The following is a 20,581-nucleotide window of genomic DNA, read 5'->3' on the forward strand; positions in this document are numbered from 1 at the left end:
GAGACAACACCTCACCCGCCCAAGTCCTGCTCCACAGGCTTCTCCGGGAAAGCTAGGGAAGGAAGAGGCGCGGCCTCCCCAGCCCGCATCTCAGAGCGCCACGTCCCTCCTGGCTCAGCCTCCCCTCAAGCTCCATGGCTTTTGCGCTCCCCATCGCCCGCCTCCAGGTTCGCTGGCGTGGCCTCGTCCCCGCTCCCCCCAATCGGCGTCCTCGCGATCCCGAGCCGGACCAATCAGCGGCCGTGGGGGCTGGGAACTGTCGCCATGGCAGCCAGGAGGCGGGCGCGCGCGGCGGGAGGAGGGGCAGAGTGGAACGGTGGGCTAGGGGCCCGAGCACAGGTCTGTGCGCTGGAAGCTAGCAGACGGCGCAACCTCGCGCTCCGAGACCCGGCCAGGTAAGGCCGGTGGCTGCGAGGTGGGTGCGAAGCAGCGTGGCAGGAGGTTGAAGGTGGCAGGTGGTGGGGAGCGGTCCAGAGATAAGGCTCAAGTCTTCGCCTGCCTTGCCAGGGCAGTAAGGATGGCGGGGGCCGTGCAGTGGGCGGGCACCGGAGGGAAGGGGGCTCCCATCCCGAGCCCGAGGCGCGGGGTTCTCTCTGCTCCACTCGCAGCAGTGCACCCAAGCTTTCTTTGGGGTCGAGGGGGGTGGCTTGCTCTTGGCGGGGAGCAGGAGAGGGTAATACTGAACCGAGACCCAGGCGGGGTCCCGCCGGGTCTGGGCAGGTCGTTGGGCGAGGGGGTGCCCACTAGTGAGGAGGGACACCTACCAATTCCAGGCGATGCTCGCCTGCGCCGCAGAGCAAAGCTAGGCCCGGGGATCCTGCTCTTCTCCTGTCTGGTTAAGCTGGCAACCTCTGTCACTTAGGAGAAAGTTAGTGCCAGTTCTGATATCCTTTTCCCTTAAGTGACAAATTGGGTGCGGGATGAGCCTTTTTGGTTTTAGGAGATGAGAAAGAGAGTACTTCCTCCTTGCACCTGCTAAGTGGTAACTCCGTGAGAAAATGCGGTTATTGTGGTTGGTGTTGGCAACGGTCTTAGATGGCAATTATTTTACAGTATCAAAGGGCTAGGAGAGAGAGGGAAAGGGAGTGAGAAAGAGAGAATATAAAGGAATGAGAATGAACGGGAACTATTATTATGATTTTTGGGAGACAGAACCTCTTGAAATTCTGTGTCCACTAAACTCCTAAATTGAATAATGTACATTTAATGCAATGAATAAGCTAGTGCTACCATCTAAGCCTACTACTAAGGCTCTGTTAAATCCATGGACGAATATGAACACTAAAAGATATTACCTTGGTTTAAAAATAAGGGCAGGTTAAATGCAAATATTTCTGATAGCGAATTTTGTTTGAGGGAGATTGTGGACTTTCCCTATAGGAAAGTTTAAAGAATTGATGAGATAGATGCTTTAAGGAATGTTCTTATGTTTTGAAACTTGAACAAACAAATATTTCAACAAATCTTCCTCAGCTAATAGGGTCAAAAATTGAAATAAAATTCGGGAAACGTAGAATTAGAAATGAAATCTCAAATAACATCACTCTCATTATTAGGATGAACCTGGAAACTTCCATTTCTCATTGTGGTCTTCGAGCTCTTCAGGATCTGACCTACCTTTGTAGTAAGGGGTCAAAAACATTTTTTTAACTAGACAATTATAGAAATTTAAAGGAGTCAAAAATTCATTTCTGTTTCCATGTATTTACTTATGCCCTTCTCTGTCTATCCAAATTTTACTCAACTTCTTTTTTTGAGACAGAGTTTCACTCTTGTTGCCTAGGCTGGAGTGCAATGGCATGATCTTACCTCACTGCAACCTCTGCCTCCCGGGGTCAAGTGATTCTCCTGCCTCAGCCAATCGAGTAGCTGGGATTACAGGGGCCCACCACCACACCCAGCTAATTTTTTTTTGTATTTTTAGTAGAGACAGGATTTCACTATATTGGCCCAGGCTGGTCTCAAACTCCTGACCTCTGGTGATCCACCTGCCTTGGCCTCCCAAAGTTCTGGGATTACAGGCGTGAGCCACCATACCTGGTCAACCTCTCTTCTATATTGAATCTATCTGTGTTGTGTTTACCTTTCTTTGCTCTCCCAAGGTATATATTATTCATATCACATATTTTGTATATATCCTTTCAGCATGCTTTTTGCCAAGTTGGTTTGTCCTCTGTGAATAACAGTGGAGATAATATGCACAATTAAAACAATTAGGGTACTTTTCAAAACACAATTAATTATGGGCACTAATATCAATAATATCCATTCAGATGTCTTTTTTGTTTTGGGATGTGTTATGAATCTCTGTACACATACTAAACTAATTTTGTGTTACTTAGAATAATATTGAAATTGCTTTTCACTTCCTAAGGATGCTTTTGAAGATGGGGGTTTACAAAATACCATTTTGAGTATTGGATAGCTGGCAGAATCAAGTGCAGGATTTATAAATGTATTGAAAATAATCCTTTAGTCTGGTCACAGTGGCTAATGCCTGTAATCCCAGCACTTTGGGAGGCTGAGGTGGGTGGATCACTTGAATCCAGGAGTTTGAGACCAGTCTGGCCAACACAGTGAAACTCTGTCTCTACTAAAAATACAAAAATTAGCTGGGCATGGTGGCACACATCCATAATTCCAGCTACTTGGGAGCCTGAGGCAGGAGAATGGTTTGAACCCGGGAGGCAGAGGTTTCACTTAGCGGAGATCATACCACTGTACTCCAGCCTGGGCAAGAGAGCAAGACTCCATCAAAAAAAAAATCCTTTAAATGATAATCTTTGAAGTATTGTGAATAATTAAGTTGATTATATTTGGCATAACAGATTATTAACTTTTTCTATATAATTAAAGGTCTCAAAAGGGACAGTTTATTATTTTTATGCTTAATATATGCAATTAGTTTATAAACTTTAAAAAACAGGTTCCTGGGCTGGGCCCGGTGGCTCACACCTGTAGTTCCAGCACTTTGGGAGGCCGAGGCAGGTGGCTCACCTGAGGTCAGGAGTTTGAGACCAGCCTGGCCAACAGTAAAACCCCGTCTCTACTTAAAATACAAAAATTAGTCGGATATGGTGGCAGGTGCCTGTAATCCCAGTTACTCGGGAGGCTGAAGCAGGGGAATCACTTGAACCTGGGAAATGGAGGTTGCAGTGAGCTGAGATCACGCCCTTGCACTCCAGTCTGGGCAACAAAAGGGAAACTTGGTATCAAAACAAAACAGAACAAGACAAAAAAAAAAAAAAAAAAAAAAAAAAGCAGGCTCCTAACAATTTCAAATAATTTATTCAAGGAAAAACCTCAATCACTTTATTTTCAATCAAAAAAATGTTTTATAACTCTGATGTGGTAAAAAATATACTTACTTAGAATTTCATGGCCAGATTCCAGTTTTGGCTCTGTCAAGTGATCTTGTCCGGTCAGTTAACTTCCTTCTGTATTTATAACCTTTTATAAAAGTAGGGCTGAATTAGGTTACGGTAGTCCACCTTTGTCCTAGAAGCATATGTTCCAAGGGTCTCAATGGATGCCTGAAACTACAGATAGTACCAAGCCTTATATACTCTGTTTTTTGCTATACATATATAATAATAAAATATATATAATAATACACTGTAATGAAAGTTCTATGAATGTGATCTTTCAAAATATCTTATACCTCAGGTAACTGAAACTGTAGAAAGCTATATTGAAGATTAGGGAGGACTACATATCTCCAAGATCATTTCTGATCTTAGAATTCTTTGATTCTAAAATTGTAAAGCAGCCTAATAGAAGTTCAGATAGCAGTTACTTGGTTTTATTTTTGGCAGAGCTACTTTTTTTTTTGACAGGACCTCACTCTGTTGCCCAGGCTGACTGGACTGCAGTGGTGTGATCATGGCTCACTGCAGCCTGGAACTGCCGGGCTCAGGTGATCCTCCTACCTCAGCCTCCTGAATAGCTAGGACTACAGGTGCATGCCACCACACCTTGCTAATTTTCAAATATTTATTTTATAGATAAGAGGCCTTGCCATGTTGCCCAGGCTGGTCTCAAATTTCTAGGCTCAAGTGATCTGCCTGCCTGGGCTGTGAGCCACTGCACCCAGCCCAGGAGCCTGTTTTTTAAAGTTTATAAACTAATTGCATATATTTAACATAAAAATAACAAATTTTTCCTTTTCAGACCTTTAATTGTATAGAAAAAGTTAATATCAAGAGATTATTTTGGATACATTTCTTTCATTGGTTTATAACTGCATCAGGACTTTGGTTCTGGCAATGTTCAGAGAAGAGCCCTAATGTGGCCTTTGAAAAATGACTTTAAGCCTGGGCATGGTGGCTCCTGCCAGTAATCCTAGGACTTTGGAGGGTCAAGGCAGGCAGATCACTTGAGCTCAGGGGTTTGAGACCAGCGTGGGCAACATAGTGAAATCCCATCTCTACGAAAAATATAAAAACTAGCCAGATGTGGTGGTGTGTGCTTGTAGTCCCAGCTACTCAGGAGGCTCAGGTAGAAGGATGGCTTGAGCCTGGGAGTTGGACGTTGTAATGAGCCAAGATTGCGACACCACAATCCAGCCTGGGTGAGAGACTCAGACCCTGTCTCAAAAAAAAAAAAAAAAAAAAAGATTTTTAAAGTTGTGTGTCAAACTGGTCGTCCCTTTTGTTTTGTTTTATTTTGTTAATTTTTTTCTTTTCTAGACAGGGGCTTTCTCTGTTGCCCAGGCTGGAGTACAGTGGTGTGAATGGCTTACTGCAGCCTCGACCTCCTGGGCTCAAGCAATCCTTCCACCTCAGCTTCCTGAGTAGCTGGGACTACAGGTACACACTACCACACCCAGATAATTTTTTGATTTTTTTGTAGAGGCCAGGTTTCACCATGTTGCCCAGGCTTGTTTCAAACTCCTGGGCTCAAGCAATCCACCTGCCTTAGCCTTTCAAAGTGCTGGGGTTATAGGTATGAGCCACCACACCCAGCCTGGTCTTGCTTTTTAAGTTCTACCACTTCGGGTATTTACAGAATAGATTTTCATATTTCTCTATGTTTTATTTTCAAGACAAGAAGGGCATTAATATTTATTGAGCAATTGCCATTGTCATGTACTGTGCTAGTTACTTTATATTCATTCTTATTTTCCTCCCATCAATGAACCTGTGAAGAAGTATGAGTTCAATTTTATAGGTAGGAAAATCAAGACTCAGAGGCAAGTAGCTTGCGAGTAAATGGGAGAAGTTAGGATTTAATTGCTGTTTGTGTGTCTATTTTTTACCATGTTGTGTCAATAAAAGTCATATACTTTTCCAAAATACAACATGCATATCATTACTCTCCTGCATAGATTATTTTATGTTAAATATACCATATAAAAAAAGAAATATGGCCAGGCGCGGTGGCTCACGCCTGTAATCCCAGCACTTTGGAGGCTGAGGTGGGTGGATCATGAGGTCAAGAGATCGAGACCATCCTGGCCAACATGGTGAAACCCTGTCTGTACTAAAAATACAAAAAATTGGCCAGGCGTGGTAGCACATGCCTGTAATCCCAGCTACTTGGGAGGCTGAGACAGGAGAATCACTTGAACCCAGGAGGTGGAGGTTGTGGTGAGCCGAGAATGCATGCACCATTGCACTCCAGCCTGGGCAACAAGAGTGAAACTCCATCTCAAAAAAAAAAAAAAAAAAAAAAAAAAAAGAAAAGAAAAGAAATACATGTGTTCTTGACATTTGAAAATATTTTATTTGCCTTTTTTTTTTTAAACAGACTACTTAGAAATAACTGCTATGTTCACTAATGAGTTTACACATGAGCTGCTTTGTATTTTACATGTTACTTGATGGGGTTTCAAGAAAGAATTTTGAGATATTTCATCTATTACTGATCTCTGACAAACTGGGAACAAAGTTAATTTTTTTAAAGTGGTGGTAAGAGTAAAGAAAAATTCCAGTTAAGGATTTAACAGGAAAAGTTGCCCTATATTTTGAAGTCTCATTGCTGAAAAAATAAGCTTTTAATCTGAATTCCTATTAGTTATTCAAGAGGGGAGGAATACAGTAAAATTTGGGCATAATAAATCAGTATCTTTTTTTTATTTCCAAGACAGAGTCTCGCTTTGTTGTCCAGGCTGGAGTGCAGTGGCATCATTTTGGTTCACTGCAACCTCCACTTACCGGATTCAAGTGATTCTTGTGCCTAAACCTCTTGAGTAGCTGGAACTACAGATACCTGCCACTACATCTAGCTAATTTTGTATTTTTTTTTTTTAGGAGAGACAGGGTTTCACTATGTTGGGCAGGCTGATCTTGAATTCCTGACCTCAGGGGATCTGTCTACTTTGGACTCCCAAACTGCTGGGATTACAGGCATGAGCCACCTCTCCCAGCCAGTATCTTCTGGTTTTTGATTCTGTTATTTCATGTATCTTTCTCCCCTCCTTACTGGAATATGATATAATTTAGTCTCCTTACACATCATAAAAATTTGGCACTTGTCACATTATGTGACGAATGCATACACTATCATGTACCATCACCACTGTAAAAAGGCTAACTTCTATAATTTTGTGTCTTTTATTTATTTTTATTTGTTATTTGTTTATATTTAGAACCTGTTACGAGTCAGTTTTTAGTGAGAAAACACTGGGCTAGGAGCCAAGACCCATCTCTTCACTATTTTGGTATTGTGCAAGTCATCTTATCTCTTTGGATCTCACTTGACTCATCTGTAAAAAGGAGATAAAAATTAGTTACCTGCCTGAACGTAAGTACTCAGTTAAGAATTGCATTTGGTTGCAAAGCAAAATGACTACCACTACCACCACCACCAAAATACAAAAAAGGAAAAACCAAAAATTGACTTAAAAATGGCTTAAACATGCAATATTTATTTTCTTAAAGCACTGGAAATAGCACTCTAGGATGGGTATAGTGGCTTTATAGAGTCATCAGAGACTTAAGCTTCTTTCAGTTCTTTTATCAATGATTCCCTAAAATGTTCTTGTAGTACTGGTTCTTGTAAGGCCAAGATAGCTGCCAGAGCTCTAGCCTTCACTGCCACGTTCCAGGCAGCAAAGCATAGACAAAGAAGGATGCATCCTCTTCCTTTAAGGAGAACTCCTGAACCAAGTCTGAGGCTATAAGGAAGCAGGGAAATGTAGCTGAATGCATGGCTGCCCTCTATAAAATTGGGCTTTTGTTACTGAGGAGAAAGGAAAGATTTGGCGCTGGGCAGGGTGGCTCATGCCTGTAATCCTAGCACTTTGGGAGGCCGAGGTGGGTGGATCACCTGAGGTAAGGAGTTCAAGACCAGCCTGGCCATCATGGTGAAACCCCATCTTTAAAAATAAATAAATAAATAAATGAAAATAAAGAAAGGAAAGATTTGGATAAACAAATAGAAGTCTCTGCTACAATATGAATCTTTTTATCTTTCAACTCTGAAATCTGTAAGCCATGATAACCACTTATAGAAGCTTCTGTAATTTGCCATGGCAGAGATTTAAGTCTGACTGTTAACTACAGAAGGAAATAATCTTCATCTAATAAACTGTGTTTCTGTTTTTACTTTTAGTCCTTAATTCATTATAGAAACCTTTCTGTCCTGTTTGTGGATTTGTTCTGGTTATTTAAAAGAATTACCCATAAATGCTCAATAGACGTTTGTTGTACATTTATGGTTGTGTTAAAAAGAGCTAACATTTATTGAGCTACTTGCTGTAAAGAAGGCACTAAATGACAGAGATACGTTATCCCAAGGGCATCACATAACTAATCATCAGGAAGTAAATTTATGTTGAAAGTAAATGTAATTCATCTCAAGATGCATTTCACTAACACTTGCCTTTCTTGATAGTTTGTTCTTTTTGTTCTTTTTTTTTTTGAGATGGAATCTTGCTCTGTCACCAGGCTAGAGTGTAGTGGCGTAATCTTGGCTTACTGCAAGCTCTGCCTTCTGGGTTCAAGTGATTCTCCTGCCTCAGCCTCCAAGTAGCTGGGACTACAGGCATGCACCACCACGCCTAGCTAATTTTTGTATTTTTTAGTAGAGATGGGGTTTCTTGTTGGCCAGGTTGGTCTCCATCTCTTGACCTTGTGATCCGCCCACCTCAGCCTCCCAAAAGTGCTGGGATTACAGGCATGAGCCACCATGCCCAGCCCCTTCCTTTTTTTTTTTTTTTTAACCACTTAACTGTTAGTTGTCTTGAAATTTTCTCTTTGCACATAGGTTTTGCAAGAAAAAAAAAAGATATTTACTGCTAGTTCTTGCTTAACTTATTTAGCCACACCAATATTTTATTTCCTTCCAGACTTCCTTCTTTTTTTTTTTTTTTTGAGGTAGAGTCTTGCTCTTTCACCCAGGCTGGAGGACAATGGTGCAATCTTGGCTTGCTGCAACCTCTGCCTCCCAGGTTCAAATGATTCTCCTGCCTCAGCCTCCCAAGTAGCTGGGATCACAGGAACACATGACCACACCCAGCTAATTTTTGTATTTTTAATAGAGACAGGGTCTCACCATGTTGGCCAGGCTGATCTTGAACTCCTGACTTCAAGTGATCTGCCAGCCTTGGCCTCCCAAAGGCTGAGATTACAGGCATGAGCCATTGCACCCGCCCCATTTCAGACTTTTCTTTGTGAATATTATAAAAATATACCCTATACTTGGCATGCAAAATGATTCATTTGTCATTTTTATTTCATAAAGTAAACTGAAATAAATAGCATCGAGAAAAAGAAATTCAGGGAATGAAATTAGAGTGAGAAAGAGTCTAAAGATTCAGTCAATCTTTAAGAGTTTCTAGAAGGGAGATAGGGAACAAGTTAAAATTTTATTTCTGCACAGTATGTTTGTAGTTTTGAAAGTTTTTACATTTTTTTGGTTGTATTATGTAGGCACAAAGTACAGTAATTCTTTTGCTGTTAGTGCTTCAGTTTCCTTTTTTCTGATCTAGACTCGTTCACCTCAAATAAACCAAAGAATCAGGGGCCTTGTGACCATAAAAACAGCCCAGTTTCAGCTGGGCGCAGTGGCTCACACCTGTAATCCCAGCAGTTTGGGAGGCTGAGGCAGGCAGATCATGAGGTCAGGAGTTCGAGACCAGTCTGACCAATATAATGAAAGCCTGTCTTAACTAAAAATACAAAAAATTAGCTGGGTATGGTGGTGTGCACCTGTGATCCCAGTCACTTGGGAAGCTGAGGCAGGAGAATTGCGTGAACCCTGGAGGTTGCAGTGAGCCGAGACTGCACCATTGCACTCTGGCCTCGGCAACAGAGCAAGACTCTGTCTCAAAAAAAAAAAAAAAAAAAAAGCCCAGTTTTGTTTTTAAGATATATTTAACATTATAAACCTCATGACTCAGAATGTCTGTTTGGTGAATACCATTTTCATGACTTTTCATTTTTTTTTATTTACAGAAAAGGATCATGCTATACATTGTTTTAGAAGCAGCATTTTAAAAATTGCAATTGTATTTAATAGCTTATCTTCCTTACTAGATTGAAGCCCTGTCAGGGTAAGGACTATGTCGATCTCACTTACCTTTGTCTTCTAACATAATATATGGTACCATAGTTGGTAACTAATACATAAATATTAGTTCAGTTTAGTTTTTAGAAATAAAGTCTTAATACATACATAGATACATACTTATAATAACTTAAAGGAAACATTCTTCAATTCAACTTTTAATTGAAAAGGAAGAGGGGCAAAAGAGGACAGCTGAGGAAGGTGGAAAAAGATACCTAAAGGAGGAACAGAAACTACTGTCAAGGAAAGAGAACGTTTTCAGTTTTCTATACTCTTTTCACCTCTGTTATCTGTGATAATTATTTTTAACCACTTACAGGATATCTTGCTCAACAGTCAAAACAGGAAACCATCATACACACACACACACACACATACACAACAAGCAAACCTAAGTCTGTGTAACTACTGGTATAAGGCAGTAGCTAAGAAATCTGCCTCTGTGTTTGAATGGAAATTTTATTTTTGAGACATGTTCTCACTCTGTCACCCTGGCTAGAGTGCTGTGGAGTAACTACGGCTCACTGCAGCTTCAACCTGCCAGGCTCAAGTGATCCTCCCACTTCATCCCCCACCAAGTAGCTGGGACTACAGGCATGTGCCACCATGCCAAACTAATTTTTGTATTTTTTTGTGGAGACGGGGTTTCAACATGTTGCTCAGGCTGCTTTTGAACTCCTGGCTCAAGGAATCCGCCCTCCTTGTCCTCACAAAGTGCTGAGATTATAGGCATGAACCATCGTGACCAGCAGAATAGAAATTTTGACTTGGTTGAGATAGGGGAAGAAAGATTAGCTTTCTTTTAGGACTTGAAAATTTAGGGAAATTATATCTACTGAATACTAAGGGAACTTTTAAAAACTCTGCCTACTTTGTAATTTTGCCTGAGGGTCAGTACCTCCCATTCTGTCTTGAGATGACTACATGATATAGAATTTCATACCATCCTACTTTAGAAAGTAAATTACCAGCCCCTCCTAGTTTGGATACTGTTTCAGCCTAGTTCAGCCCAGTATCTCTTCTTCAGGTCTGTATCTTTCTTAGGAAAGAAGAGGGTGATAAAGGAAAGAAGAAGGCCATTCTTACTGACCTGATAGTGGTAGAAAAGTAGGTTAGGCCCCCCTCTTCTTCCCTAGGCCTGTCCTTATCACTCATCTCTCTTTCTTTTATATGGATATTTGTATATTTTCCTGTTCATGAAAATCTGTAAATCTAGTAAACTTGCTGTTATTCCTTTAATGCAGACACATTTGACATCTTGGCATTTAAAGAGATTTTTGTGTAATTACTTTTCTGCCTAATGTGCTAGAATACTTACCATTCCTTTTTAAAAAAATAATAACAGTTGATGGTTACTGAGGCATTATTAAGAAGCAGAGTAAATGTTTAAATTAATTGTCCTAATTATGTCTAGAATAAACACTAAGATATTAGAAACTAGTAGAGGAGGAAGAGTATATTAAAAACATTCTCCATCAATCAAAAATAAATAAAAAAGGTGAGAAAGGAGAGGAAATAAATGTCAAAGAGGCAGAATGAATAGAAAGCCCTCCAGCCTGAGCAACATAATGAAATCCCATCTCTGCCAAAAAAAAAAAGAAAAATGACCATTCATGGTGGTTTGCTTGTGGTCCCAGCTGAGGTAGGAGGATCTTTGGAGCCCAGGAAATCAAACTTGCAGTGAGCTGTGAGCTCACCACTGTACTTCAGCCTAGGTGGCAGAATGAGAACCTATCTCAAAAAAGCAAAAAAGCCATATGATTTAAAACTCAAGATATGGTATTAAGGCCGGGCACAGTGGCTCATGCCTGTAATCCCAGCACTTTGGGAGGCAGAGGCGGGCAGATTGGTTGAAGTTAGGAGTTCAAGACCAGCCCCAACATGATGAAACCCCGTCACTATTAAAAATACAAAAAATTAGTCAGGCGTGGTGGTGCATGCCTGTATTCCTAGCTACTCAGGAGGCTGAGGCAGGAGAATTGCCTGAACCTGGAGGTGAAGGTTTCAGTGTGCCAAGATTGCACCACTGCATTCCAGCTTGGGCTACAGAGTGAAACTCCATCTCAAAAAAACAAAACAAAACAGGTATGTTATTAAGTAGGCTTTCAGGGCCAGGTTTGGTGGCTCACTCCTGTGATCTCAGCACTTTCAGAGGCTGAGGTGGGCAGATCACTTGAGGTCAGGAGTCCGAGACCAGCCTGGCCAACATGGTAAAACCCTGTCTCTACTAGAAATACAAAAATTAGCCGGGCCGGCTGGTACACGCCTGTAATCCCAGCTACTTGGGCGGCTGAGGCTGGAGAATTACTTGAATCTGGGAGGCGGAGGTTGCTGTGAGCCGAGATTGCAACACTGCACTCTAACGTGGGCAGTAGAGTGAAACTCTGTCTAAAAAAGAAAAAAAACAGAGCTGGAAGAAATCACCATTCCTCTCCCAGGTAGGGAGAACAATGTTATATGGAAAAACACAAAAGGTAACAATTTAAGAAAGTGTTTAAAAAGATGCAGTCTACAGATGTAAAGAAGTCCTTGGAATACCTTAATCAGTTTATTTCATTTATTCTCTTTGTGTGCATACAAATGATGTGAAAAAAATCTATGATATGCCTAAAAATACTTTCAGCAAACATAAAATAGAATCGTAACTGATAAAGCACAGTGGTGTAGGTTAGTTGGCAGCCTTTTTTCTATATGGTATATAGTGGTGTGTCTTGATATCAGTATAATCTTTTACTCTACCCTGGGGTTTCTGTCACCCAGGCTGGAGTGCAGTGGCACAATCATAACTCCCTGCAGCCTAGAACTCCTGGATTCAAGCAATCTTCTCACCTCCGCTTCCTGAGTAGCTGGGATTATAGATGCGAGCCACTGCACCCAGCCCAATGGAATCTTAAAGTCTATTTTTATTTATTTGTTTTTTAAGACAGTCTTGCTCTGTTGCCAAGGCTGGAGTGCAATGGTGTAATCTTGGCTCACTGCAACCTTCGCCTCCCAGTTTCAAGCAATTGTCCTGCCACAGCCTCCTGAGTTGCTGGGACTACAGGCATGCACCACCATGCCGGGCTAATTTTAGTATTTTTAGTAGAGACGGGGTTTCGCCATGTTGGCCAGGCTGGTCGAAAACTCCTGACCTCAGGTGATCCACCCACCTCAGCCTCCCAAAGTGCTGGGATTACAGGCATGAGCTACCTCTCCCAGCCCTTCCCTTAAAGTATATTTAATAACGTATCTTTTTTTTTTTTTTTTCCCAGTGGTGCAATCTCAGGTCACTGCAACCTTCAACTCCCAGGTTCAGGCAATTCTTCTGCCTTAGCCTCCTGAGTAGCTAGGACTACAGGTGTGTCCCACCATGCTCGGCTAATTTTTTGTATTTTTAGTAGAAATTGGGTTTCATCACATTGGCCAGGCTGGTCTTGAACTCCTAACCTCAACCAGTCTGTCTGCCTTGGCCTTCGAAAGTACTGGCATTACAGGCATGAACCACCATGCTTGGCCTCTTCAAGCCCTTTTGCCAGAGGTTTTCTTCCAAGCCCCCTATACTAATTTTACAAGCTTAGTGCTGGTGCTTTCTTCATCTTATCAGAAGATGATGACAGGAAGTTTTCAGATTCGTATTCTTTCCTCACACTCTCCTTAAATGATTTGTTGATGAAGTCCTGGAGGGCTGGCCTTCATGAATCACACCAACTTGTGTTACTTTTCAGGCAACCTATTCTTTATTCAGATACACACTCAAAAACTAAACTAATAAACATACTTGTCAGGTTATGTAGGACTCTTCAACATTCACGTCAGATTTAGCTGCTCTTCCTTTAGCTCAGCCGTCATCCATCAACCCCCCACTTCTTAAAAATACTTAATATCTTGGGGGAAATTATTTTTTAATTTAATGTTTAATATGGCAACAACTTTTGGCCGAAGGCATTTACAGCAATGTTACAGTGATTTCTTATTTTGTAACCATTCTTTTATATTAATCTCTTTACTACCTTTAGCATTAATGTAGATTTTGAGGCATATAAAAGAACACCAGGATCTTGTCAGCATTTCCTGTTGTCTAAACTCAGCTTGGTTTTTTCCTTAAACTATACTTTGCTGGAAGTTATACAGCAATGTATTTTTAGGAAGTTCATGACAAATTGACATTTGCATGAGTCCATCAATTTAGCCTCATGTTTCTTGAGATTTTTATGTTTATTGGAGGCATTGGTTTCTGCTGTCTTCGTTTGCATTATTTGGCTGCTGATAGGTAATCCTGTTGTGTTCCACTAACAAAATGTAACATGGCTTTATCTACTTGCAGGTATCTTCTTGTCTAAAGTCAGGTAAAGCACTTAGTTTTTACTTTATAAGAAAAAGTAAAATTGCTGTTATTCCTCTAACATCAAGTATTTGTTTCACTAATATCAGCTGCTTTGTTTCTATGCTTACAAAATAAGTTTTCATTTTAATGCCAAAGCACAGCTTAATCTTTATGAAGATATTTACAATGACAAGAAGTTCCACAATGCAAAAACTCAATCTGAAGTTATGACAATAATAATAAATATAATAAAATTCATGCATGCACATATAACTAAGACTATGTTGCTGTTGCCATGTGGCCAATCACAATTTTAATATTCCATGAATTGAGGCTGGTTGTAGTAGCTCATGCCTTTAATCCCAGCACTTTGGGAGGCTGAGGCAAGAGGATCACTTGAACCCAAGAGTTTGAGACCAGCCTGGGCAACATGGTGAGACCCTGTCCAAAAAGTAATTTTAAAAATTACTAATATGGTTGGGATATAAAGGTCACTCATGAGATAAAAGATTAAATCTACCATAAAGCTAGAAAATCTTAAATTTGTACATGCGTAATATTTGAATAAAAATTAACAGAATTATAAGGAAAACAGACAAAATCATGATGTAAGATTTTCACATGCTTTTCTAGTGATTGTAGAACAAACAAAAATCATTAAGAATATAAAAAAGTGGGATAATTTGAAAAATTATAAACATTACTAGTGTAGAAAGTTAATAGTGGTTCATAAATTGTATTTTTTCAAATTTTTACATTTCATAAGCTTAGATTTTTTGCTCTATTTTTACTCCTTTTTTAAAAAATTGAAATATGATTCACATATCATACAATTCTCTCTTTTATAATGTACAATTCACTGGTTTTTAGTATATTCATAAGGTTATTATGCAAGCATCTCAACTATCTAATTTCAGAATATTTTCATCACCCCAAAAGGAACCCTGTACCCATTTAGCACTGATTTCTCATTTTTCCCTCCCCACTGCCAGCAGCCTTCAATCACCTGTAATCTGTTTTCTTTCTCTGTGGATTTGCCTGTTTTTGACATTTATATGAATTGAATCATATAATATGTGTCCTCTTGCTTCTGGCTGTATTTATTATTAATTAGTTCTGTTGTATTTGATTTTTAAACAAACAGATTTCTCCTTAAAAATATCAGTATTTTGGGCCAGGTGCCGTGGCTCACACTTGTAATCTCAATACTTTGGGGAGCCGAGATGGGTGGATCACCTTAGGTCAGGAGTTCAAGACCAGCTTGGCCAACATGGTGAAACTAAAATACAAATACAAACACTAAAAATGCAAAATTGGCCAGGCGTGGTGGCCTATGCCTGTAATTCCAGCTACTCTGCAGGCTGAGGCAGGAGAATCGCTTGAACCCAGGAGGCAGAGATTGCAGCGAGCCAAGATTGTGCTATTACACTCCAACCTGGGTGGCAGAGTGAGACTTAAAGTGAGACTCAAAAAAAAAAAAAAAATCTTTTGTCCTTTAAAATTTTCAAGAAGTGAAAGTTTTTGGCTTTGAAATGGCAGTCACAATTCATTTTCCTCTTTCTTGCAAAAGTTAAGTATAAATCTAGCTTGAATGAAATGTAAGTCTGACACTCTCTAAAACTGAAATCAAGGAAGAGGTTTGTTTCTACTTCCACAGAAACAAGTTCTAAATTTGATTAGAGGGGATAATGTTCCATATTTTGTTTCCAAAGTGTGAAACTTTCCTGGATTTATGTACTGGCTTTACTCATTTTTACTGTATCTAGATGTAAACTTTCTTTGCTAGTTGATTTTCCTTGTTGCTAATCTTTGTATCTCAGCACTCAGGCCTGCTACTTGCTTTACCAATATAATTTTAAGCTGGCTGAATAGCAGTATTTAGTTTAAAGGCATTTACAAGTTGTATAATTTAATCATTTTAAATGAATGGCGTGAGTACAAGCACCCTTTTTTTTTTTTTTTTTAGTATTTCTGATGAGGTGACAGAAAGATCTGTACTCAAAAGAATAAATACATAATAGAATCTAAGTACTTAATACTGAGGTCAAGTTAAATTTTCTTATTTAAATTTTTTTTTTATTTTTATAAATGAGAGAACTGAGGTGGGAAAAGTTAATTGATGAGCCTGTGATCACATAGCAAGTAAGTGTTGTAGCTGGAATTACAATATAGACCTAAATTTATTTCTGCCTTACTGCTTAGTATAAAACCCACTTTTTATTTCTATTTTTTCCCACTTTCTGTTTTTTAAAGATCCAAGTTTACCTTTGAGATGGGCTTTCCCTTTGTCTATCATTGTAGGTGAGGTTGGTAAATAATAGAGCAAAGGAGGCAGTATGTTCTAGGGCAGTGGTTTTCAAATGTTGGCATGTATCAGAATCCCCTATAGGGCTTGTTAAAACACAGATTGAGGCCCCCTATACCCAGAGTCTCTGATTTAGAAAATATGGAATAGACCTTGAGAAATCACATTTCTAACAAATTCCCAGGTGATGCCAATGCTGCTGGCCCATGGACCACACTTTGAGAACCACTCCTGAAAAGGCAGCAAAGGCTTTGGAGTCAGTCATTCCCACGTCTACACTCTGGCTCTGTGACTGACTACTGTGTGAACTAGAAGTGATATGTCTCAGTTGTTTGTACTTTGAAATGGAGATAATAATATTGATTTCAGAGTCATTTTAAGAGTTAATGCGTTAATATTTTTTAAAAGTTTAGCATGGTACTTGGTACATAGTAAACATTCAGTAGATGGTTTCTGTTGTTATTTATAATAAGCATGGGAATCAATTAAATCTTTAGGAACCATAAATTCAGTTAGTGTTTTAAAGTAGTTTCTCAGAAACTTTTTGTGACTTTGTCACATCAAGATGTTGTTAGTCTCTGGAAGCAGTGGCTTACATCTGTAATTTCAGCACTTTGGGAGGCTGAGGCAGGCGGATCAGGAGTTTGAGACCAGCCTGGCCAACATGGTGAAACCCTGTCTCTACTAAAAATACAAAACTTAGCGGGGCTTGGTGGCGGGTGCCTGTAGTCTCAGCTACTAGGGAGGCTGAAGCAGGAGAATCACTTGAACCTGGAAGGAAGAGGTTGCTGTGAGCCAAGATCACTGCCACTGCACTCCAGCCTGGGTGACAGAGCAAGACTCTGTCTCAAAAAAAAAAAAAAAAAAAGAAGATGTTGTCAGTTGTCAGGACATACACACACACCCACACACACCCTCATGCATACAAACACATTCTCTTGACTTGCCCTCTTATTATGGTAGACTTGGCAGAAGAGGAAGAGAGCAGCAGAAGTGACACAAACACATGGAAGAATATGGAAAAATTAGAACCCTCATATATAGGTGGTGAGAATGTATGGTGTAGCTGCTTTGGGAAATAGTTTGGCATTTCCTCAAAAAGTTAAAACATAGAGTTATGAAACTGACTCAGCAATTCTACTCCTAGTTATTTATATAACCAAAAGAATCGAAAACATGTTAACACAACTTGAACACAAATGTTTACTGAAGTGTTATTCAAAACTGCCTGAAAGAAACAATCCAAATGTCCATCGGTTTATGAATGGATAAACAAATATGGTGTATCTGTACTATAGAACATCTATTTAGCTATAAAAAGGAATAAAGTTGGCCAGGCACGGTGACTCACACCTGTAATCCTAGCACTTTGGGAGGTCGAGGTGGGTGGATCACCTGAGGTCAGGAGTTCAAAACCCACCTGAGTAACATGGTAAAACCCTGTCTCTACTAAAAATACAAAAATTAGCCAGACGTGGTGGTACACACCTATAGTCCCAGCTACTCGGGAGGCTGAGGCAGGAGAATCGCTTACACCCAGGAAGCAGAGGCTGCAGTGAGCTGAGATTGTGCTATTGCACTCCAGCCTGAATCACAGAGTGAGACCCTGTCTTGATACTTGTTACAGTGTGGTTGGGCCTGAAAACATACTGTTAAGTGAAAAAAGCCAGACACAAAAGGCTACATATCATAAAATTCCATTTATATGAAATGTCCAAAATAGGCAGATCTATACAGATAGAAAGTAGATTAGTGGTGGCCAGGGGATGGAAAAAAAGAACAGTGAGTGACTGCTAATGGGTATGGGATTTCTTTTGGAGATGATAAAAATGTTTTAAAATTAGATAGTAGAGATGGTTGCACAGTCTTGTGAATATTCTGGAAAACACTGAATAGTATAATTTAAAACATTTTATGGCTTATGAGTTATACCTCAAAAAACCCAAAATGCACACCTCCATATGTGAAGGCATGAAGCATGAATGAGTAATAAACCTTTTTTGTTATTAAAAATAATTGTGGGGAAGAGGAGCAGTTTCACAGTGAGAAAGACATTCGGTGAAGTATACTATCCTACTAGAGATTTTAGTACCCTAGAGAAGAGTGAATCTCAGGTTTTAGTACACATAGGAACCCCCTGGAAAGCTTGTTAAAACAGGTTCCTGGTCCCCACCCCAGAGGTTTTGGGTACAGCCTGAGAATTTGCATTTCTGATGGGTTTTCAGATGATCTGATTTTCTAAGATTGAGAACTAAACTTTGCATAGCATCTTTATAGGTTAGACATATCCTCTACTTAAATGGGTAAATTTTATGACATGTGTAATATATCTCAATAAAGATGCTAAAGCATTGCTATAAAGATAGTAAAATGTGAGTTTTAGTGTTTGTTAATGGCAAGACAGTGCTCCATAAGGGAATTGGTTTAATTATTAATTTCTTCATTTGTACAATGTGTCACTGTCGTGTGTATGTAGTATGTACCAGCTAGGGTTGTGGTGAAAATGAGGTTATGCGTTCTTTTCCAAATGATGTTCTGTGGGTAAACATGTTATCTTTAAAAAAAAAAAGGCCATGACTACATTGAAGGTTTTGTAATTAACCAAATGTTTTCTTACACTATAAAAACAGTTTAAACTTTAAAATATTGTTTTCTGTCTTTTTAATTTTGGCTAAAAAACATTTCTCCCTTGATTTTCTTTAGTGATCTCTTTTAAGCATTATTTTTGAGATGTTATCTATTTCCCTTTCCTATAAATTTTTTGTTGTATTAAACCTCTTGAGATTAAATGTGTGTGTGTGTGTGTGTGTGTGTGTGTGTGTGTGTGTGTGTGTTTTTGAGACAGAATTTCGCTCTTGTTGCTCAGGCTGGAGTGCAATGGCATGATCTTGGCTCACCGCAACCTCCGCCTCCCGGATTCAAGTAATTCTCTTGCCTCAGCCTCCTGAGTAGCTGGGATGACAGGCTCATGCCACCACGCCCAGATAATTTTTGTATTTTTAGTAGAGGTAGGGTTTCACCATGTTGGCCAGGATGGTCTTGAACTCTTGACCTTGTGATCCACCCGCCTTGGCCTTCCAAAGTGCTGGGATTATAAGCAAGAGTCACCACACCCAGCCCCAATTAAATATATTATTAATGTGACATATGGAATGCATGTCTATAGTATTAAAACATTTTTTCATGACTTTACCATAATTGTTCCTTTATTTTAGATGAGGTGGAGGACTCTCCTGCGACAGTATTGCTTTCTCTTGATTACATGTCTACTTACTGCTCTTGAAGCTGTGCCTATAGACATAGACAAGACAAAAGTACAAAATATTCCTGTGGAAAGTGCAAAGATAGAACCACCAGTAAGTGAAATGAAGTGAAATGGGAGGAATTATAACTAAATGAAATGAATTATAATTATAACTAAATGAGGTGAAATTATAACAAAATGAAATGGGAGGAATTATCACAAAAATATTGGTAATATTTATTACTTATAAAATTGTACACTTGGGAACTATTTCTGAAATAGCAGTGAAAGGGTGTTGGACAAGCATATGCTGTTTACTATTAGACAATATTTATGTAATATAGTTAGTATATTAGCTAGAAGATTTAATCATAATACATTTCCAACGCAGAACTAACTAGCCAAGAAAATGCTGTATTATATTCAAAGCAGAAACAGATAACAATGGGGAGAAACCAAAATGGTAAAATCTTCTGAAGTATATAGAAAATCTACTGGACTAGAGAGTGTTGTAAAAAAAAAAAAAATCTACCTTTATGTAACAATAAAAGACGATATTGGTTCTGATATTAAACCATTTCAGAAATATAACTTTTCACTTTGTTGAAACTATCAAAGTAAATATGTCTCAATGCCATTTTGCTAGAAATTATTTTTCAGGATTGACCTTTTTAGATTCAGATAAGAAAAAACCTGCAGAAGCATTACTGTTTGTTTCTTAATTTGAAGGATACTGGACTTTATTATGATGAATATCTCAAGCAAGTGATTGATGTGCTGGAAACAGATAAACACTTCAGAGAAAAGCTCCAGAAAGCAGACATAGAGGAAATAAAGGTACATGCAATTAAGTAATATATATATATATATTAATTTAAATTTTTTTTAAAGATGAGGTCACTCCATATAATACAGGCTGGCCTTGAACTCCTGGGCTCAAGCGATCCTCCCACCTCAGCCTCTCCAGTAGCTGGAACTACAGGTGCATGCCACCATACTCGGCTTAAGCATTTAACATACATTTGCACATGCCAGGCACTGAGCTAAGTACTAGAAATACAAAGATGAGATTTATTTCCAGCCCTTAAGGAACCCTCAAGGGAAAATCATCCAGAAATAGATTGCGGGATGGATTATACAATGAGTATATAATCTAGAAATACAGAAGACAGACACATAATCTAATATGAAACAATGGGGCAAGGTGGGAAGTCATTCT

At 39.4% G+C, this 20,581-nt stretch overlaps 1 protein-coding gene across 13 annotated transcripts in view; it reads left to right on the plus strand.

Moving 5' to 3' along the window:
- The first annotated feature begins 305 nt into the window (after positions 1-305).
- The window catches only part of NUCB2 (nucleobindin 2), a 59,481-nt gene continuing 39,205 nt past the window's right edge, over positions 306-20,581 (plus strand). For 2 of the 13 annotated variants that reach the window (XM_054241456.2, XM_078340702.1), the window contains exons 1-5: positions 306-415; positions 4,689-4,808; positions 6,590-6,744; positions 19,334-19,474; positions 20,092-20,199. In XM_054241456.2, coding sequence (XP_054097431.1) covers positions 19,334-19,474; positions 20,092-20,199 — 249 coding nt within the window. In that variant the 5' untranslated portion in view covers positions 306-415; positions 4,689-4,808; positions 6,590-6,744. Of the gene's footprint in view, positions 416-4,688; positions 4,809-6,589; positions 6,745-9,398; positions 9,497-19,333; positions 19,475-20,091; positions 20,200-20,581 lie in introns of all 13 variants that reach the window. The other 11 variants (XM_009007744.5, XM_078340701.1, XM_002755006.7 and 8 more) reach the window with 8 other exon arrangements.

The sequence above is a fragment of the Callithrix jacchus genome, chromosome 10 (genome assembly GCF_049354715.1).
Source record: "Callithrix jacchus isolate 240 chromosome 10, calJac240_pri, whole genome shotgun sequence".
Taxonomy (NCBI): Eukaryota; Metazoa; Chordata; class Mammalia; order Primates; family Cebidae; genus Callithrix; species Callithrix jacchus.